Source organism: Bison bison, unplaced genomic scaffold (genome assembly GCF_000754665.1).
Source record: "Bison bison bison isolate TAMUID 2011002044 unplaced genomic scaffold, Bison_UMD1.0 scf7180017864029, whole genome shotgun sequence".
Lineage (NCBI taxonomy): Eukaryota > Metazoa > Chordata > Mammalia > Artiodactyla > Bovidae > Bison > Bison bison.
The window spans coordinates 1,636,035-1,653,961 of record NW_011494601.1 but is presented as its reverse complement, the minus strand read 5'-3'; the positions used below and the strand labels follow the sequence as shown (position 1 = coordinate 1,653,961).

The 17,927-nt window shown below is 45.7% G+C and overlaps 1 protein-coding gene across 1 annotated transcript in view; it reads left to right on the top strand.

Annotated features, from left to right (window-relative positions):
- SH2D4B (SH2 domain containing 4B) overlaps nt 1-17,927 on the top strand; it is an 82,107-nt gene that overhangs the window by 30,511 nt on the left and 33,669 nt on the right. Inside the window, exon 4 of the mRNA XM_010834134.1 lies at nt 7,497-7,644. Within this exon, the coding sequence (XP_010832436.1) occupies nt 7,497-7,644 (148 nt within the window). The remainder of the gene's footprint in view (nt 1-7,496; nt 7,645-17,927) is intronic.

Genomic DNA, 17,927 nt, shown 5'->3' with positions numbered 1-17,927 from the left:
AGCTGACTAACATATCCATCACCTCGACCTACTCTTTTTGTGTGATGAGAGCACTAGTTTGATGAAGCCCATGTCCATTAAATACAGTGTTCATTTATAGTCCTCTTGCTGTACGTTAGATCTCCAGAATTTTTGCATTCTATATAACTGAAGCTTTGTGCCTTTTCGCCACACAGCTAAAGTATCTATAGATAGGTTTTTAAAAGTAGTATATGTGTATATACAGCGAAATATTATTCAGTCTTAGAAGGAAGTCCTGACATTTGTGACAACGCAGATGAACTTGGAGAACATTATGCTAAGTGAAATAAGCTTGACACAGAAGGCCAAATGCTGCATGATCTTACTTAAATGTGGAGTCTAACAAAGTTGAACTTGTAGAAGCAGGGAGTAGAATGGAAGTCGTGGAGTTGGGATAGGAGTGGGTGGGGAGGGAAGTGGGCACTGGCATTTACCATGCTGCTTCCTGTTGCCACAGCTGGTTGGAGTCGGAACACTGTATTTAATTTGAGGTGGTTGGTCAAATGCCATTTATCTATGGTACACCAGTCATAACCCTTTTCTGGGGGTACTAAGTCTCCTTGTTATGGTAAATTGTGTCCAGTTAAAATACATATGTTGAACTCCCAACCCTAGGGTCTCAGGATGTAACTGTATTTGGACCTAAAGGTCTTTATAGAGGAAATTAAGTTCAAATGAGGTTTTTAGGGCAGGCCCTAAATCAATGGCTTCCCAGGTGGCTCAGATGGTAAGAATCTACCTGCAGTGCAGGAGACCTGGGTTCGATCCCTAGGTTGGGAAGATCTGGAGAAGGGAATGGCAACCCTCTCTAATATTCTTGCTTTGAGAATTCCATGGACCGAGGAGCCTGGCAGGCTACAGTCCAAGCTAAATCAATATGTTTGTTACCCTTAAAAGAAGAGGAAATTTGGACAGAGACATGGGTGAACACAGAGGAAAGACCACGTGCTGCTTATAAGCCAAGAAGAGAGGGCTCAGAAAGAAATCAACCCTGCTGACACTTTGGTCTTGAACTTCTGGCCTCCAGAACTGTGAGACAATAAATATCTGTTGTTTAAGCCTACCTTCCCCAGTCTATGGTGCTTTGTTATGGCAGCCGGGAAAACTAGTATCCTCACAAGGAAGTAAGACTGGGGGGTTGAAAGCCCTCTGGCTCTGACATGCCTCAACTGTCTGTAATTTCCCTGCGATCACTCCTGTTTGGAAGACTTCTGTGAGTGGACGATAGATCTATAGTCCCTGGTGGAAGCTCTCTTGGTTAGTGCGCAGTGTATTGAGCAATGTGGTGACCACAATCCGATTAAGGATTCCTGGGAGAAGAATGGGAAACCCACTTTGTAAACTGTGATGTGCCATGCCAGTGTGACGCTTCGTTTTTATGCTGCTGAGATGCTAGTGACTGATGAAAGTGAAATACAACTTTGGGGTAAAATTCGATTTTTTTCTGTTTTGTTGGCAGACAGACTTTGGTTCCAGTTTTGCATCCGTCATTAACTCTCTGCTCTAGTATTTTGCATCTTAAAGAACAACCAACTCACCCTCCCTTTTCTAGCTTAACCCCACAGCCCCCTCTGGCTGCTGCTTCCTGTCTCTGCTCATTTTTAGAAGGAAATGTCTTGAAAGGAGTTGTCTGTGATCACTTCCTCTCTCTCCCCCATGCTGCCTGGATGGCTGCGCATTCGCTCCACCAGGGCTGCTGTTGACAAGATCTCACATCTCGTGGTCCTGAGACCACGTTCTGCGGTCCCTTGGTGCTTCTCTGTCATCTCTTGTGGTGTCTCAGTAGCCTGCAGCTCGGCTCACCACCCCCCTTTTCTTCTCAGCTTCTCCTGCAGACGTAGCCCCCTCTGGGTTTTTATCTTACCCCTTGGTCTGCCTTCTCAGTCTCACTTTCTGGCTCCAACTCTTTCTCTCAACTTATAAATGGCTCAGTGCCCCCAAGGCATTCTGGGTGTTTTCTCTGATCTACGTTCTTTCTCTAATTGACAACATCAAGTCCGTGGCTGAGAAACATCACCCCCGTGCAGAAGGCCTCTCACTCAGCCTCTGCAGCCTGAGCTTAAGTCCCTGCACCCTTAAGCCCCAGGCTTGTGCATCCCACTACCCACAGCGGGTCTCTTGGATGTCAGATGGCATCTCAGACTCATTAAAGATAGAATTTTGACTTGTTTTCCTTCCAGCTGTAGTGGATAATTCCCTACTCAGACATGCCAAACCCATTTCCAATGCTGGGGCCATTGAGCCTGTGGTTCCCTCTCTCTAGAAGTTTCTTCTCCCTGAGATTCACTCATCAGCCTTCGTATTATTTAGGTCTCAGAGCAGCCCCTTCTCAGAGGATTTCTGGTCACACTGTCTAAAGTAGCTGTCTAGACTCTATCACTTACCCTGTTTTAATTCTCTGTATACTTTATTATATAATATGATATATTGTATAGTGTATTATATAAATATTATATGTAATACGATATATTACATAGTATGATATATAGTACTTCTGATATTCTGATGTATTTTTTATTTTACCAGATGAGTGTTTTTCTGTCATTGGAAGGCAAGCTCTGAGAGAGTGAGGCTAAGTGCCTTTTTCACAGCTATGTTCCCAGTGCCTGGAGCAGGCAGAGTCTCCTAGGTGCTCAGTAAGGATTTGGTGAATGACTGGAGAAGCCCCTTAACATCTTTATCCCTTAATTACTAACTCCTAGAGAGTGGGTCATTAGGAATTTGTCTTTTTTTAGAATTTAAAAACGTGATTGTTGAATTGGAGAAAAATTCTCAATCTGTGTCATTTCAGAAGCGACAAAATTCTTGTTTGTTTGTTTGTTTTTTTTTAAACGAGGGGCTCAAAACTCAGTTCCCGTCTTCTTTGTTTTTTCTTCTTGATCCATTAAACTATCAGCGGACTGAAAAAATTATAAGCCACAGAAACAGAAAATGAGAGGAGGGGAAGAACAGATGAAAATAATGCCCAAAGAAATTTGGTTTCTGGAAGACAGAGGGAGAGTGATGGGAGGTTAGCGGGCACCTGCAGGAAGGGGCTGGTGGTCCTGAATCAGCTCAGCCCAGAGGCCCCACAGGCTCGAGACTTGGGGACAGCGGGTTCAGTGAAGGATGGCGCTGCGAATGAGGGACTGGGGGCACGTTTCTGCACGGAGCGGCTGGACCCTCAGTTCCCTGCACGCACCTGTCTCTTCAGGCTGCTTCATCCCTCCCTCTGACCGGGAGTGGAAGGGACAACACTGGGGCTCAGTGTATCAGGACAAGTGGGGAGAACAGATGGGGGCGGGTAGGAATCCGGGGGAACAAGCACAGGTTTGAACTCTGAACCGTGGGACCTACAGTCAGGGTTGCCTGTAGGGTATCCAGAACTGGTCACATTGTTTTTTTGGTGGTGTTTTTGTCTATAGCAAGTTAATAATTTGAGCTACATAAACTCAGCCTATTAACTCTATTCTGGTGGCCCAATCTCAGGTGATCCTATTATAAAAATATTCTGTTGGCCAGGAACATTCATCTGCTCACTGGGCTACCCTTCTGGAACCAGGGCTTGGCCACTGGACCTGGGAGTGACTCCATAGTTATGAATCCTGGAGCTCCGTAGAGCACTTGGTTAACACTTTGCATGGAGGAGAGGGTCAGAGAGTACCCTGAAGGGCTGAATGGGACCTGGTCTGGGTTTGGGGCATCTTACCTGAACCTACATCTGCCCCTGCCTGTCCTGGGGTACCATTTCTGGGAAACTTGCAGGGACAATTTGCAAAAAGGTACCTCAAAGCTTTGGTTTCTCATGAATCATGGGGCTCAGGCTAGGGGTCCTGCTTGCTTGAGTCTAAAGGCTGTCCTACCTGTAGCGTGCCTCCTATGCAGACTCCTGGGATGTTGGTGGTCAGGCACCACCCAGGTGGACACAGAAGATGTCAAATAATTGCAGAGAAAGAACCTCCAGGTGTTTCCACCTGAGGGTTCTCAGTGGAGTGGCTGATCCCTCATCCAGTCTTCTTAGAGTGAAACCCAAGGAAACCCCGAATACACACTCCGAGTCTCTGTTTCAGATATACTTTTTTTTTTTTTTTTAGTTTGGCTGCCTTGGGTCTTTAGTTACGACACGTGGTGCTGTGCGGGCTCAGTAGCTGTGGTGTGTGGGCTTAGTTGCTGCAAGGCAAGTGGGATCTTAGTTCCCCAACCAGGAATCAAACATGTGTCCCCTGGATTGCAAGGAGGATTCTTAACCACTGGACCACCAGGGAAGTCCCTCAGAAACACACTTGCTTTCCTCTTTGAATTGTGAGCAGTCAGGGAACATCAGACATCAGAAGAAAACCTCTGACACAAATGATAGGTACCAAATAAAACAAACTTTAAAGAAAAGAACAAAACAAAACAAAAAAAACCAGAAGAAATAGACCCACATCAGAATATGAGGGAGAAAAATCTCTAAAATCCTCAGAGATGAGTTCTGGCGTTTATGAAACAAGTACAGAATGCCACAAAGCAAAAAGGAACAAGTAAAGAATAAAAGAGGGCTTGGGAATTATAAATGTGCTAGCTGAAATAAAAAATTCAGTGGAAGGTTTGGGGGATAAAGTCAGTGAAATCAACCAGGAAGTAGAACAAAAAGGCAAGAGGCAGGAAGTAGGAGAGAAAGGATAAGGCACTTAGAGGGTCAAATCAAGAAGTCCAGCAGTTGACACATAGGAATTCTAGGAAGGAAAAAGCAAAATGAGAGGAGAGAAATTATCAGAAAAATCCGAAGCAGAGATGTAGTAGACTAGGACCTGAAACTCCAATCAAAAGCACCCTGAGTGCCTAGTAATCAATGAAAGAAACTCCACACCAAGACACATCTATTAAAAAGCTTCAGAATTCAGAGATAAAGAGGAAAATAGTGCCTTATGCAGAAGAATGAGAATCCGAGTGGCAGTACTGGATGCTAGAAGATAAGGAAGTGAAGTCCTCTAAGTTCTGCAGGAAAATGATTTTAATCAAATTCTATGCTTAGCTAGCCTAGCAGTTATATGCAAAGGTAACATAGATATTTTGACATGACTCTATATGGATATATAAATAATATACATATGATACAAAATATGTATATAGATCTAGCTATACATATGTTGCTGTTGTTTAGTTGCTAAATTGTGTCTAACTCTTTGTGACCCTCTGGACTGTAGCCCACCAGGCTGCTCTCGTCCATAGAATTTTCCCAAGCAAGAATACCGGAGGGGGTTGCCATTTCCTCCTCCAGGGGATCTTCCCAACTCAGGGATCCAATGTGCATCTCCTGCATTGGCAGGCAGATTCTTTACCACTGAGCCACCAGGGGAGCCCCTGATGGCTTTACAGTGAACTACATTTATTTAAAAAAATTTTATTTATTTATGGTTGCACTGGGCCTTCATAACTGTGCATGGGTTTTCTCTAGTTGCAGTGAGTAGGGGCTACTTTTTGTCCTGGTGTGCAGGCTTCTCATTGCGGTGGCTTCTCTTGTTGCAGAGCCCAGGCTTTAAAGCGTGGGCTCAGTAGTTGTGGCATGTGAGCACAGTCATTCTGGGTCATGTGGGATCCTCCTGGACCAGAGATCAAACCTGTGTCCGCGGTATTGGCAGGCAGATTCTTCACCACTGGACCACCAGGGAAGTCCTGTGAACTGTATTTAATTATGTACCAATCTTTGATATAATTATGAATTGTGATGTAAATCTATTGTGAGGGTGATGAGAAGAAAAATATGGGTTTACACCAGTGTGGGAAATATAAGTGCTAAATATTCATGTACCAAAAAAAAGGTAGTAATGTCTAGAATCAATAAATCAATAATGGCATTGAAACATGTATAATATCATATATGAAACGAATCGCCAGTCCAGGTTCAATGCATGATACGGGATGCTTGGGGCTGGTGCACTGGGATGACCCAGAGGGATGGTACAGGGAGGGAGGTGGGAGCGGGGTTCAGGATGGGGATCACGTGTATACCCGTGGCTGATTCATGTTGATGTATGGCAAAACCAATACAATATTGTAAAGTAATTAACCTCCAATTAAAATAAATAAATTTATATTAAAAATAAATCAATAATTAGCAGCATTATTCAGACATGGATATAACCACACAAAGGAAAGCTAAAATAATTGAGAATGGTGACCTCTAGGCACTAGATAAGAGTGGGGTACTCTTGCCTGGAAAATCCCATGGACAGAGGAGCCTGGTAGGCTGCAGTCCATGGGGTCGCTAGGATTCGGACACGACTGTATAACTTTCAAGTAGACAACCTGAGTGACTTCACTTTCACTTTCACTTTTCACTTTCATGCTTTGGAGAAGGAAATGGCAGCCCACTCCAGTGTTCTTGCCTGAAGAATCCCAGGGATGGGGGAACCTGGTGGGCTGCCATCTCTGGAGTCGCACAGAGTCGGACACGACTGAAGCGACTTAGCAGCAGCAGCAGCAGCAGCAGGTTGGGTAAAGTGGTTTAGAGAATTAATTTTTTTTTGTAACAAGCCTTCTGGCATGACTGACATGTGCGTTCATGTTGCTTTGATTAAACAAAAGTAAAGGAAAATACACACAGCCTTTTTGGAGCTTGAAAGCAGGACAATATTTGGAGATTTGGGGCCCCCGAAACTGTTTTCTCTTTGAAATATCTTCTTTGGAAATGAGGTTAAGATATAATCATATCCTCCACTCTTCCCCAGTAGCATAGTGGACACCTTCAGACCTGAAGGACTCATCCCTTGGTGTCATAGCTTTTTGGCCTTTTATACAATTCATGAGGTTCTCACAGCAAGTATACTGGGCTGGTTTGCCAATCCCTCTTCGAGTGGGTTAAGTTTTGTCAGAACTCTCTGCTATGACCTGTCCATCTTAGGTGGCCCTGCATGGCATGACTTCACTGAGTTATGCAAGCCCCTTTGCCATGACCAGGTGGTTGATGCAAACAGACGACTCATTGGAAAAGCCCCTGATGCTGGGAAAGATTGAGGGCAGAAGGAGAGGAGGGTGTCAGAGGATGAGATGGCTGGCTGGCATGACTGATGCAAAGAACATGGACTTAGGCAAACTCTGGGAGACGTGAGGGACAGGGAGGCAGGTGTGCTGCAGTCCACGGGTTTGCAAAGGATTAGACATGACTGGGTGACTGAATAGCAACAACAATAATCATATCCTGCTTGACTTGCCTCCAAGAAAACCAGGCTCCCCTCCTCATGCCCACTTCCCTCTTCCCCAGAATGGAAGTGTGACCAGGCGTGGCCCAGAGTTCTCTTATTATTGCAGAAAGCTTCACATATTTTGTTCACATATTTCAAGTCATTTGATCTTTACCATGGCCTGATCAGATGTAACTGTTACCACTTCATGTGTGTAGAGACAGAGTCTGGAGTGGCCTCCTCTGGCCACCTTTCCATGTGACATCTCAGCCCTGACTGCCTGTGACCTGTTACTATCACCTAATGTCATTCTGTCTCCATGTTTTTTAGAGGAAAGAGGAAGAGGAGAGGAAGCGAGGAGAAGAGCAGATTCGCCTCCAGGAAGAGCAGAGGGCGAAGGAACTCTACTGGACCCTGAAGCAGGCCCAGCTGCAAAGCCACCCCAGCGAGAAGGAGGAACGTGAGTGGGAAGAACAGTGTGAGTAGCACTTGCTTTTTTAAAAAAAATTAGCTCAGTTCAGGTCAGTTCAGTCACTCAGTCAGGTCCAACTCTGCGACTCATGGATTGCAGCATGCCTGGCCTCCCTTGTCCATCACCAACTCCCGGAGTTTACCCAAACTCATGTTCATTGAGTCAGTGATGCCATCCAACCATCTCATCCTCTGTCGTCCCCTTCTCCTCCTGCCCTCAATCTTGCCCAGCATCAGGGTCTTTTCAAATGAGTCAGCTCTTCACATCAGGTGGCCAAAGTATTGGAGTTTCAGCTTCAGCATCAGTCCTTCCAATGAACACTCAGGCCTGATCTCCTTTAGGATGGACTGGTTGGATCTCCTTGCAGTCCAAGGGACTCTCAAGAGTCTTCTCCAACACCACAGTTCAAAAGCATCAATTCTTCGGCACTCAGCTTTCTTTATAGTCCAACTCTCATATCCATACATGACCACTGGAAAAACCATAGCCTTGACTAGGTGGACCTTTGTTGGCAAAGTCATGTCTCTGCTTTTTAATATGCTTTCTAGGTTGGTTATAACTTTTCTTCCAAGGAGTAAGCGTCTTTTAATTTCATGGCTGCAGTCACCATCTGCAGTGATTAGTTAGGTCTGCTGGATCTTCCTTTCCGTCTGCAGTGATTAATTAGGTCACTAGATCTTCCTTTCAGCATGCAGACTCTTAGTTGCGGCATATGGGATCTAGTTCCCTGACTCAGGCCTCCTGCATTGGGAGCTCAAAGTCTTAGCCCCTGGAACACCACGAAGGTCCTAAGCTTTCTTAATGAGGACTGGGAAACTGGCCTGTTTTCTCAGCCACTTTCCTCCCACATGTCTATTTGCTCAGTCATCATTCCAGTTCATCTGCTTAGCCCAGATGCCTTTAACCTGTGTCAACCATGTATATGGTTCTGCTAAGGATCCAGAGGGTAAGAGCTCCATCCTCAAGGAACTTACTTGCCTGTTGGGGAGATTTCTTATACTAAAGAGTAAAACTCTACATTTACTGAGTTACCAATAATTTTCTGGCTGTGTGCTAAGCCCTGGAGATCCAGAGATGAGGGATCATGGTCTGTATCTTGGGGGAACTCGCTGCCCAGGCAGGAGCTAGACACACAGGCTAAGGGCTTTGAGGGAAAAGGTACACGTTCTGTTGGAGCACATGGTGGCTATTCTGGTGGCATTCCAGATGAGAAGGTATAAAGTGAGGCTGCTGGGAGCATGGGGATATCAGACAAAGAGGCTGGAGAAGGTAGTCAGGATGGAGGACCCAGAATATGATGAAGGGATGTGGTCTGCTTAGGAAGTTAGAGATGTATGTGAAAAAGTGAAAATCACTTGGTCATATCTGACTCTTTGCGACGCTATGGACTGTAGCCTGCTAGGCTCTTCTGTCCATGGAATTCTCCAGGCAAGAATACTGGAGTGGGTTGCCATTCCCTTCTCCAGGGGATCTTCTGACCCAGGGATCAAGCCAAGGTCTCCTGTACTGCAGACAGATTCTTTACCGTCTGAGCCATTAGAGATGTATAGGTGGCTCTTAATCTTGGAGAGTGTCGGGGGTGGCAAGAAGTTAGGTGGGAAAGAGGAAGTGGAACTAAGCTTGAAGGTGGTGTTTTAATATGTACGCGAGACTTGCTTTAACCAGGTATGGATAGGCATGCAGATGTGGAAACGACTGTTGCAAGAAGTTTTTGCTCACAGATTCCTAGAAATGGAAAGCATGGCATGCCATGCAGGGCCACACAAGAAGCACCAGGGTGAGTCAAAAGGCAGAGGAAACAAGTAGAAAAAGTGGGCAAGAGCCTTTACTATGGAGTCATTGGGAAAGGTAAGGCATGAGTGTGTGCAAGCTCAGTTGCTTCAGTCGTGTTCGACTCTGTGACCCTATGGACTATAGCCTACCGGGCTCCTCTGTCCATGGGATTCTCCAGGCAAGAATACTTGAATGGTTGCTGTGCCCTCCTCCAGGGGATCTTCCTGACCCAGGTATTGAACCGGTGTCTCTTAAGTCTCCTGTATTGGCAGGCGGCTTCTCTACCATTAGCGCCACCTGGGAAGCCCCAGAGGTAAGGCAGGACAGGGTGAACAGACAGGACTGGCTGAAGTGAAGTGGCGTCGTTTAGTGTGTCCGACACTTTGCGACCCTGTGGGCTGTAGCCGACTAGGCTTCTCCGTCTATGGGATTTTCCAGGCAAGAATACTGGAGTGGGTTTTTGAATAATTTCAGCAGGCTCTGGGGTATAGGAGCTGTCTCTAGTTCTCTATACCCGGCACTGGGCTGATGAGGGCAGATGGACAGACTGAGGAGTACAAAAACCAGATAAACGAGGTGGTTGGGGTATGGGCTTTGCATTGGTTGGTTTGCATTTGAAAGGTGCACTTGCAGCTGGGTCCTTTGCTAGCTCTAGGAAATGGCTAGATCTTGGAGGGGCAGTATTTGAAGGACCAGCAAGATCCCAGATGTCAAAACTTCAAAACATACAGGAAATAAAAAGACACGACTTGTATGCGTGGACAGAGGAAACTTGTAAAGTCAAGTGACATAGTTCAGGCTGGTTTGGGGAGTGAGAGAGAGGAGGAGACTGTGGCATGATTGACTTTGGAGATGACTAGGGCCACAGCAGGGAGAACAGAGATATGAGGTGCCTTCCGCTGGCTAGCATTCTGATCTTCAGCATTTCACAACCATCTGCCCCATTCATTAGACAGACTTTAAAAAAATTGAGATAAAATTCACACACCATAAAATTCATCCTTTCAAAGTATGCAGTTCAGTGGTTTCTAGTATACTCACAAAGTCGCCCCACCATTACCACTCTCCAATCCTAGAACATTTTCATCCCCAGAGAAGGAAACTCTGTGCCCACTGGCAGTTACTCACCCCCTCCCACTATATCCCTGGAAATAATCTAATTTCTAATCTAATTTCTGTCTCTATGGATTTGCCTGTTACAGGCAATTCATATAAATAGAATCATGTATTATGTGGTCTTTTGTGTCTGACTTCTTTCATTTAGTGTATCTTCATGTTGTAGCATGGATCAGTCATTCATTCTTTTTTATGACAATAAAATTCTAATGTGTTCTATACCACACATTTGTTTTTCTGTTTATCAGATGATGGCCATTTGGGTTGTTTCTATTTTTTGGCTGTTACAGATAATGTTGCTCTGAGCATTTGTGTATGTTTTTGTGAATATGGATTTTCAATTCTCTTGGATATGTATCCAGGAGTGGAATTTCTGAGTCTTATGATAACTCTATGTTTAACACTTTGAGAAACTGCCATTCTGTTTTCCAAAGTGACCATACCATTTACATTTCTACAAGCAATGTGTAAGTGTGCCAATGTCTTCACATCCTTGTTAGCACTCGTTTTTGGTGTTTTGTTTAATATCCATCCTAATGAAATGCTATCTTATTGTGATTTTGATTTGCATCTACCTAACACTTGCCACGAAAATACTGAGGATTGTAAGAAGCTACTATGAACGATTATAGTCCAACAAATGAGATAACCTAGAAGAAATGAATCACTTTCAAAAACGTACAACTGAACAGACCAATTACTAATAAGAATGTTGAATCAGTAATAAAAAAATCTGCCAACATAGAAGAGTCCAGGACCAGATGGCTTCACTGATGGATTCTACTGAACATCTAAAAAAGAATGAACACAAATCCTTCTCAAAATATTCCAAAACATTGAAGAGGAGGGGAGGCCAGCATCATCCTCATGCCAAAGCCAGACAGAGACAGTATAAGCAAAGAGAGTTACAAGCCACTATCCTTGATACACATAAATGCACAAGAATCCTGTAATATTTTGCTACAAAATATTTGAACATTTGTAAAGGCCCCGTGGAAGAAACGGCAGGTGGTTTGGGAAAGCTGAGTAGGAAAGGGGAAGGTGGAGAAGGGCGTCCCAGTAGAGGGAACAGCACTGAGCAAAAGTGGGGTCCTTGTGTTCTTGGAACACGGTACATGGTTTTAAAAAAACTTATTTATTGCTGCGCTGAGCCTCGTTGCTGTGCGTGGGCTTCCTCTAGTTGTGGCAAGAGGGGGCTGCGCTTTAGCTGAGGTGCTCAGGCTTCCTGCGGTGGCTTTTCTTGTGGAGCACGGACTCTAGACACACGGGCTTCAGTAGTTGCAGCACACGGGCTCAGTGGTTGTGGCTTGTGGGATCTAGAGTGAAGGCTGTGTAACTGTGGCACCTGGGCTTGGTTGCTCTGTGGTATGTGGAGTCTCTCCAGACCAGAGATCAAACCTGTGTCCCCTGCATTGACAGATGGACTCTTAACCACTGGCCACCAGGGAAGCCAGCACATGTTTTGACGTGCCTGCAGCCTGGGCTTCATGTTGGGTGATGATGGAAATAAGGCTAAAAAGGTAAAACCTTAGGCAAGACCTAAGAAAAATTTGTTCATATAAATTTGGAATGGATGGAGAGATAGGTGGAAAAAGAAGGCAGGACAAAAGTTTATAGTGAAAAAAAAAAGTGAACAATCACAGAGTAAAGTCACACAAGCCACAGTGTTCTGGGGAAGGAGCCCTGGGCTGGGAGCCCTGTCCCAGAGTGAAGTCACATGAGCTACTGTGTTCTGGGGAAGGAGCACTGGGCTGGGAGCCCTGTCCTAGCTCTCCTGCTTCCTTCTGTATGACCTCAAGCAAGTTCTCATTCTGCTCTGTTGCTCAGTCTCTTCATTTGTAAAATGAGGGTGAGCATGGAGAGTTGAGGCTTGTTGGGAGGGTGAAATGAGAGAGAGGAACCAAGGTGCTCTCTAAGCTGTCAAGGGCTGTCACTCATGGAGTATTCCTTTTTTTGTACCTACACCCTGAGATGGAAAGTTACGGGCCGGGCTAGTGTTTAGCTGGGGATGGAGGGTGGAAATCATTTGGTGCAAGTGCTGCCTGTTTGCTAATTAATGGGCTGTGTGGCACCCGAAAATGGGAAAACCGACCCTAAACAGAGAAAACATGTGATAATTCAGGCCCATGATTCCAGTTCCCTCATTTTATGCTTTCTTAAAGAATGATGAGCTTAACTCTGAAGCTGTCATTCAAATCCAGCAAAGCCATTCTGCACTCAATTAACTTAATATGAAAGCTATAGTGGGCCATTAATCTACTGGGAGCAGCAGTTTTTGATAAAACACCTAAATTAAATTCTCCAAGTTAGGAAAAAAAGAGGGAATTGTTCCCTTTAGTATCACTTGAATACAGAGTTAGTTATTCAGTTCAAACAGCAGAGCAGGCTCTGACTTCTAAGAAGCTCTGAATATATCAGGCAGAAATTCGCTCAATAGTTTCTCAGCAGGAATTTGTAGGACTGTGAGTTAGGTAACATCTAGTTGCCCAGAGATTTTTAGATGAGCCAGTCTGACTTGGCTAATGGTATCGCTTATAAAAATTGGGACAGTGTTACAGTTAACCCCTCCCCTTCCTCTTTGAGCTTTATGATCCCAGTTGTGGCCCCCAACCCACAATCTACATCCTCGTGTCAACACTTTGTGGGATTGTGGTCAGAGCTGAGTGAGAAAACGTGTGCTCAAGTCTACTAGGGAATCCAGTTGTCTGGGTTCTGTTCTCTTCCCTCATAGAAGGGCATGTGCTCTGGAGTCTGGGTTTAAACACAGGGATTCTAGGAGACTCCCCAGGGATTCAATGGCTAAGACTTTAAGCTTCCAGTGCAGGGGGCCTGGGTTCGATCAGGGAACTCAGTCCCACAGGCTGCAACTTAGAATTTGCATTGCCACAACTAAAGATCCTGCGTATTGCAACGAAGATCAATAACCCCATGTGCCGCAACTAAGCTGCGGTGCAGCCAGAGAAAGAAAGTCAGTGATTCTAAACTGCTGTGCACTTGACCCAGGCAGAACCCGGGGGCTTGTGGAAAGGGGATATGGTCTGGAGATGGGATGGGGCAGAGAATTTGGGGTTTGAAGGACAGCTGAAGAATAGCAAGAAAAATTTTTTTCTCTCCACTGATGGGATGGAAAACTGTGGAGTTGCTCCTTGGGCAACTGCTCCTCAAACTCCAGGTGCCATATATTTTTGGTTTTACAGCTCAGAATAATGCCAGCCCGAGCCCCCCACATGCCCGATTCACGTCCTGCCTAGGGTTCTCTCTCCTCCTGATTGCTCAAGAATCCCTGGGGAGCACTCTGGTCTTAAGGAACCCCTGGTGTTGCCCCTGGTGGCCAGACGGGGTCACTGTTGGCAGCCATCAGGATTGTAAGCCAAGCAAGGATGATTGACAGCTGACCTCAGAAGCCTCTGAGTCCAGGTAGAGAGAGCCCTAGACAGAGATTTCTTGTTTAGCTGTGGGTGAACCTCACTGGATTTCTCTGAGGCTCATCAGGGTTCATTGCCTCGGTGACAAACCCATTCTTCCCCAGGTTATGGCTGTTCCCCAGGCTACCAGAGGCCTGAATGTATATCCTCCAACATCTGGACCACATGTTTCTCTTTCTTAGGGGTCAGGAAACATCCCCTTCTCACAAAGCTTCATTTTCCCCATTTCCCTGACAAGGGCTTCTGACTCTATGCAGCCCCCCATCTTACACCACTTCCCCACCTCCCCGCTGTGCCTTAATGAGACTGGACCCTTTCTAAAGGTTGTATTCCAGTCCCCCTATCTCACAGCAAAGACAATAATATTTAATGAACTCTTGCCACGTGCCAGGAATTGTCCAAGCCCCGTCTATATACACTCTCATCGATGTCTCAAAGCAACCCTGTGAGGCCCTCATTTTACAGATGAGGAAATAAAGTAGAGCCAAGGTATTTCAAGTTGCCTAAGGTTCCCATGAAGCATAAGATGGAGCCGAATTTAAACACATCTACACACATACACAACTTGAATATTTATTGGTGCCTTTTCATGTATATAGGATTATTCACTAATTTTCAGAGACATTATGCTATTCACCCAAGGGCTTACTACAAATTGATAATGCTTTGAAGCATTTGGTTTCTCTGCAGGCTCTAACTGGCTCATCTGAATTCTATTCAGCACTGAGTCTTTTCTGTCTGGGCAGAAGTACGGAGAATGGTAGTTAAGTGCTCTAGAAATAGGTTTCATAATGAGTGGCAACTGGTGATCTTCTAAGACCTCATGCTCCCTGGACCTTCCCCCGTGAATCCCATAGGCACCTCTACCTCCACTCGTTCAAAACCCAATGCTCCTCTTCCCCCACCTGCTTCATCACCTGGCTGTCAAAGGCGGAAACTTGGCTGTCATTCTGGTCTCTTTTCTGCTCACTACTAATCCCCAAACCTACCAAGTTATAAAGATTCAACCTCCTCAATATTCTTGGAATCTACACCCCTTCTCCTCATCATCCTGACCATGTCTTAACTTTGACCCCATTTCTCTTTGTCTAGCTTTCTGTTTTGCAAACATTCATGCTTGTTCCTGTCAAGTTCATTCCCAGCAATGTAGCTAAGTCAGTCTTTGAAAAGTTCCAACAGCATCCTGCTTTCCTGCTTAAAGCCTTTCAGTGGCTTTCATCACTCTTTGGTAAAGTACTGAAATTGATTAGTCAGTGTTTTTGGGTTTCCTAAATGGCCTTATCTGTTTCTGCATCTTTACCTCTTGCTCCCTCCCCACAAGAGCTTCCTTCCAGCCATTCTGTGAGAAATGTTCCAACTCCCTTTTGCCTCTGGGCCTCTGCGCCTGAGCTTCCTCTGCTAGAACAGCCCCTCCTTGGCCTCTCTTGTTTGAATCCCTTGAGTCCACCTGGCATTAACTTAGATGCCCTCCAGAGAATTTCTCTGCTCTCTCTGGCTCCCCAGCACCCTGTCCATACCGCACAGCTCCATGCACCATTAGCTGTTGTGTTCCCCCTTCAAGGCAGTGAACTCTCCGAGGATGGGGACTGTGTCTTGCTCGTTGCTGTTTTTACATCCCCTAGCAGCAGCCAGGCTGCCAGCCGACAGGGTGACCTCGTGAAAAATTAGGAAAAGGTGCCCGCTTTTCAAGTTGCTGCACTGGCATCTACCAGGAAACTGTCACAACATCTGTACATACTGATGGTGATCATGGGTGACTGTGCCCCCTGCAGTTGTGCAATGCACAGCTCCTGCTTGTGCAGCGTGGAGCTGGCACAAGGGAGGCACTGTACACGTGTGCTAAATAAATGTGTTTTTTGTGCCCAAATGTGTTACTTAAAGTGTTAAAAATCCTGCCTCTTGCAGTGACTAGCCTGGCCACATTTCTGGAGCTGTGTAACTGCTCACAGATATGCTTCCAAGAGGAAACCCAGCTCCTGCCATTTCTCTTCAGTGTGGGAGAACTGAGCAGGAGTCTTGAGCAGAGGCTCGGACGTGATTCCAGAGCAGCCTGGCAGTTCGATCCCTGGGTTGGGAAGATCCCCTGGAGAAGGTCACGGCAACCCACTCCAGTATTCCTGTCTGGAGAAGCCCACGGACAGAGGAGCCTGGCGGGCTACAGTCCATGGGGTTGCAAAGAGTCGGACACGACTAAATGATTTAGTAAACACACACATGGGATGAAAGAGGGGGTGGTCTCCATTTTCCACGGAGGGAAAACTAAGACCTAGGGAGATGAGAACGTGTCGTGGGCTAGACAGAGAGTCAGGAGCAAAGCCAGGCAGAACGCTCAGCTCCCCTCCCGGCCTGGGGCAGCTGAAACTCCCAGATCCAACAAGAGTGGGGCTGGACTCCTAGGACTGGGGGTCTCGGTGTCTTTTAAGCATGAGGGCTGCAGGCCGGCAGTCCTGGAAGGTGGTGTCTCAGTTCTGAGTGGTGGCCCCAGGCCGGGCAGGTGTGGGTACATCCTTGTGATAGGAGGGCAAAGCTGGAAGGGGCCTTTCCCCCTGATCTGCAGGTAAGAGAACTGAGGGATGGCTGGGGGCACACACAGCTGGGTACATTTCTAGCTAATGGCAGTACCTGCTGTGCTCTGGCCTCTTCATTCTAAGCCCAGTGCTCCCCAAGTCAGAATGTTACAGAATGGTTTATTATTTTTTTTTAATTTTAAATTGTGGTAGGGGCCTTCCCTGGTGGTTCAGTGGGTAAGACTCCGAGCTCCTGATGGAGGGGGCACAGGTTTGACCCCTGCTGGGGAACTAAGATCCTGCATCCTACAGGCCACATGGCAAGGCCAAAAAGAAGGTAAAAAAACCCCAGCAAATGCATGGTGGTTTTGAACTGTGGTGTTGGAGAAGACTCTTGAGAGTCCCTTGGACTGCAAGGAGATCCAACCTGTCCATCCTAAAGGAAATCAGTCCTGATTATTCATTGGAAGGACTGATACTGAAGCTGAAATTCCAATACTTTGGCCACCTGATGCGAAGAACCGATTCACTGGAAAAGACTCTGATGCTGGGAAAAATTGAAGGTGGGAGAAGAAGGGGACGGCAGAGGATGAAATGGTTGGATGGCATCACCCACGCGATGGACATGAGTTTGACAAAAGGCTCTGGGAGTTGGTGAAGGACAGGGAGGCCTGGTGTGCTCAAGTCCATGGAGTTGCAAAGAGTCAGACGCAACTGAGCAACTGAACTGAACTGATACAGCTTCAGACTGACCATTTTAACTACTGTAAGGGTATAGTTCAGTGACACTGAGCACACTCATGGTGCTTGGCTACCGTCACTGCTGCCCACCTCCAGAGATTTGCTTTCTTCCCACATTGAAACTCTGGCCCATGAAACAATAACCCCTCATTTCACCCTGCCGCTAGCCCCTGGCGGCCACCACTTTCTACTCTGTGAATTTAGCTACTCTAAGTGCAATCCGTGGAGTATAAATGAAATCATACAGCGCTTTTCCTTTTGTGTCTGCTTATTCACTTAGCATTAACATCTTTAAGTTTCAACCACGTTGTCGTTTATGTCAGAATTTCCTCCCTTTTTAAGACTCAACAATATTCCTTTTATGTATATACTGTGTTTTGTTTACCTGTGTATCCATTGATGGACATTTGTGTTATTTCCATGTCTTGGCTATTGTGAACCATGCTGTTACGAACATGGGTGTGCAAATATTTGTTTGAATTCATGCTTTCAACTCTTTTGGGTATACATCTAGCATTGGCCTTGCTGGACCATATGTAATTGTGCATTTAATTTTTTTAATGGAATTGCTGTACTATTTTCCACAGAAGCTGCACCATTTCACAGTCCCACCAACATTGCGTAAGGGTTTCAATTTCTCCATATCCTTGCCAGCACTTGTTATTATCGTATTTCTTTTAATTTAAAAACAATAGCTATCCAGATAGGTGTGAAGAGGTATCTCTTT